The sequence below is a fragment of the Rhagoletis zephyria genome, unplaced genomic scaffold (genome assembly GCF_001687245.7).
Source record: "Rhagoletis zephyria isolate East Lansing unplaced genomic scaffold, Rhagoletis_zephyria_1.1 Rzeph_scaffold_14123, whole genome shotgun sequence".
Taxonomy (NCBI): domain Eukaryota; kingdom Metazoa; phylum Arthropoda; class Insecta; order Diptera; family Tephritidae; genus Rhagoletis; species Rhagoletis zephyria.
Window position 1 is genome coordinate 6,332 of NW_016171192.1, and position 4,013 is coordinate 10,344.

Genomic DNA, 4,013 nt, shown 5'->3' on the forward strand with positions numbered 1-4,013 from the left:
ACCGTGACACGAGATTTTTATATATTAGATTGTAAAAAGTAAAATCATTTTTCACTTAAATGGCTTTCGTGACATTGGCTGTAAGTCTATTTAATTTTTTTATGAATGAGGCCATAAAAGTATTAGCAGCGAGAAATAACACAAAAATACACTTAAAGCGCATTGAAGCACGCCCGGTATTTGCCAGTAGCTAATAAGAAATGTTTACTTAAGTTTTTTTTAATTATTTCGCCATTCCGTATTACTTGCAAATTTTTCATCCATCCAATAACAAATAATGAAGATAATTCGCAACGCAAACAAATCCACAACATTAAATTTTATTAGAATCGCTTCATTGCATTTTAATTAATAACTATATTTTAAGTAGATTCTTTCTTTGCTCACTAACGTTAATTAATCTTTATTTATGTGTTTGCATACCATTATGTTATTAAATACCCGCACCATTTTCCATAGAAATACTATTCATTTCGTTTGCAGCAAAGTCGCGTGTCTTTTTTTTCAGTTTCAGTTGTTTATTTATTTTTTTTTTTTTTTAACAGAAAGCGTATTTATATCTTTGCTATCCTGAAGCACTGGATTTGGTAGAAGTGCAGTTAGCAAGGAAGCTCAGTCGGTGTGTGCAAACTGAAAAAAAAAAAACAGCACTAATTTAGCGCAAGCGTATCTGCTTTTGAAGCTGCACAGTGCATTTTAATTAAGCATTATGGTGAAAAGCTTTCAACACCAAAGCAAACTATGTTGCTAATGCATAATTGCAAAGTATGCGACAAATTTAATTTGCGGAAAACTATGTACAAACGAATGTACGCAGACGATTATTGCGAAGTGAATAAGGGATTGACTCAGTGATTTTCATAGAAGCTTTTATTTTTTGTTTTCTTTTAAATGTTGAAAAAATTGGATGTAATGTTAAATCATGTATGTAATCAAGAATCAATGCAAATAAGAAATCTTTAAATGGTTGTAATTCTAAGCTTAGTAATTTTAAGCGGTTGCAATGTATAGGGTTGGGCAAGAACGATCTGTCAAGAAAAAGGTTTTTGAAGTAAAATTTCTTTAGCGACGTTTGGTTGGGAGTGAATTGACAAATTCAACTGAAATTGCACACGGAAATGGTTGGTGCTGAAACAAGTACTTCTTGAGTGTATTAAATTTAACAAAAACTTGCAAATAAAAGGTTAAAGAATAACACTTAGGAAAAGACCAATACAAGAATGAAAGTAAAGATGAGTACGCACATGGATAACAAAAAGGAAAAGGCAAAGGTAAAAATAAAAACCAAAACAATTATGCGTAAAGATAAAGGCAAAAATGAAGACCAAGGTAAATTTACATACTTTACTTATATAAAAGCGAAAAAGGTAATATGTAGATGAAGAAAATGATAAACATAAAAGTAAAAACAAAGATAAGTATAAAGAAAAAGATGAGAATGAGGATACCGATAAAAGTGAAGAAGAAGATAAAGAAAGAAAGATTAAAATAAAGGTAATTATACAGAAAAGGATATAGAAACTATTTTGGGATATTAGAGATTTTCGGGATTCTCGGAACTTATCGATATAATAAACGAATTTTTATAGGTTTTGTTATCCATATTTTTTATCAAGTTTATAATCGACATTTTTATCAATTTTGTTATCGATATTTTATCGTTATTGTTATCGATTTTGATAGCGATATTTTTGGAACACATCGATATAATAATCGATATTTTTATCGTTTTTGTTATCGCTATTTTCGGAATATATCGACATATTAATCGACATTTTTACCGGTTTTGTTATCGAAATTTTTATAGATTTTGTTATCGCTATTTTTATCAATTTATTCAATATTATTTATCGATATTTTTACCGATTTTGTTACACATTTTTTTGTAGATTTTTTTACCGATATTTTTATCTATTTTGTTTATATTTTTATCGATATTTTAACCGATTTTGTTATCGATTTTGTTATAGATGTTTTTATCAGTTTTGTTTTCGATAATTTTTTGGTTTTGTTTCCGTTATTTTGATGGATGTTACTATCGATTTTGTTATCATGAGAGTATTGAATAACTCAGTGAGAGGGGAGACCAGTATGTTTGCATGTATGTATATAAAAAAATATTTATTGGACCAAAAAGTAGTGGGTAGGCACTGTGGCCAATGGTAATCAACTATTACCACCTCCGCATGGTTGTAAGCCATGCAGAGTCCGCAGAAGACTCCGGAAGCAGTGTCCGGAGGATGCATCAGACTAGGCCGAGCATGCTTTGAACTGCCATCAAATTATAACTTAAGAAAGTTTTATTACATGGCAGTTGAGAAGTGCATGTACATAAATTTCATTAATTTAATGAAGGAAATTTTTGCACATGCAGCAGTGCATAGCATGCCTTTAGGCGCCTGGTGTTAGCAGTCGCGCTTAAGCAAGTATAAAGGTAAAAATAAATATAAAGGAAAACAGAATAAGATAAATGTAATTAGAACAAACAGGGTAGATGTAGGGATCTAGATAAAACCTTAAGCAAAAGCAGAAGTATGTGTGTATATTGGTGATGAGACAAACTAGATGTGTATTATTATTATTATTATTATGAGCCTTGAGCACTGCGACCTCTAAGGTGGTCTATTGTGCGTGGCCTTTTACCCTATATATGAAGGCTTTTAATATAAGCTAGCACTTCGGTGGGCTTTTTGTTCCATATTTCGAATGGATTAAGTGTTGTACCACCTAGGTGAGCGAGTCTGCGTCTAGCGAGAGCAACACATTCACAAAGGATGTGTTCTGGCGTTTCTTCGTCCATCTCACAGAAGCGACAGACGCTCGTGTCTGAAAGATTCATTTTACTGAGGTGATAACGCAGGGAACAATGTCCCGTGTAGTACCCAGTGAGAGTTCGAAGGTCCTCCCTGCCTAGATTTATGAGCTTTTTTGAAGCTTCTTGTGATGGACAGATGAACCGCTTAGCTTGTCTTTGCCCCGGACATTCATTCCAGTGCCTTTCGAATTTTTTGTCGACCCACTTGTTTATGACCTCCCTTAAGTGGGCTTTGGTGAGCCCGCAGAAGGGTTCCGGGCCATAGAATAGTGTGGTAGCTCCGTGTTTTGCTAGGCGGTCCGCCTGTTCATTGCCGTCATGGCCCTCGTGCCCCGGCACCCAGCCCAGTAATACTGTGTTCTTGCTTCCAAGACCGTTTAGGGTGTTGAGGCAGTCGTACACTAGTTTGGATGTTATTATGTGGGACCTCAGTGCTAGCAAGGCAGCCTGACTGTCCGACATAATGCAGATGTTTTTAGAGGATGTGCCTCTTCTGAGGCATTCTCTGCCACAGATATCGATCGCATGAATCTCTGCTTGGAAAATGGTGGGGTAGCTGCCCATTGGTATCGATCTTTTAAAATTCGGCCCAAATATACCAGCTCCAGTTTTTCCATCTTCAAGTTTTGATCCGTCAGTGTACCAAACTTCAGCTCCGGGTTTGGTGTAGGGGTTTCCTGTGCTCCAGGATGCTCGGTCCGCAATAGATACCTTGAAATTCCTAGAAATTACTAGTATCGGAGCTACTGAGTCCCTCATATGCATTATGGGGTCATTTGTGAATTTCATAAGGACCTTCATATGACCTGTCATGTTTCCGGTTTTTAACTCGGAAGTGTTTAGGATTCTCAGTGCCGAGAGACTGGCCTCCCTCTCTATTAGAATTGGGAAGGGCGGTATGCCTACAAGAGCACTAAGTGCATCAGCAGGACAGGTCCGCATAGCCCCTGTTATACCAATGCACACCATTCGGTGTAGTTTGCTTAGTTTTGCGCTAGCAGTTCTTTGTGTCGCTTTTGTCCACCATGCCAAGGATGCATAGGTGACTATCGGCTTCACAACTGTGTTGAATGACCAGTAAGTCATTTTGGGGGAGAGTCCCCATGTCTTCCCGTAAAGTCGCTTGCATGCGAAGAAGGCTCTCATTGCCTTGTTTACGGTTGCATCCAAATGTACATTCCAGGTGAGTGTCTTATCT

At 36.4% G+C, this 4,013-nt stretch overlaps 1 protein-coding gene across 1 annotated transcript; it reads right to left on the reverse strand.

Moving 5' to 3' along the window:
• Nucleotides 1–2,644: 2,644 nt before the first annotated feature.
• LOC108378447 (uncharacterized) lies at nucleotides 2,645–3,628 on the reverse strand. Its single transcript, XM_017634746.1, has one exon. The coding sequence runs from the start codon at nucleotides 3,626–3,628 to the stop codon at nucleotides 2,645–2,647; it is 984 nt and encodes a 327-aa protein (XP_017490235.1).
• Between the last annotated feature and the right edge of the window lie 385 nt (nucleotides 3,629–4,013).

Bases quoted from the DNA above. Each gene is read 5' to 3' on its own strand.
- LOC108378447 (XM_017634746.1), bottom strand. From the start codon at position 3,628: ATGACAGGTCATATGAAGGTCCTTATGAAATTCACAAATGACCCCATA.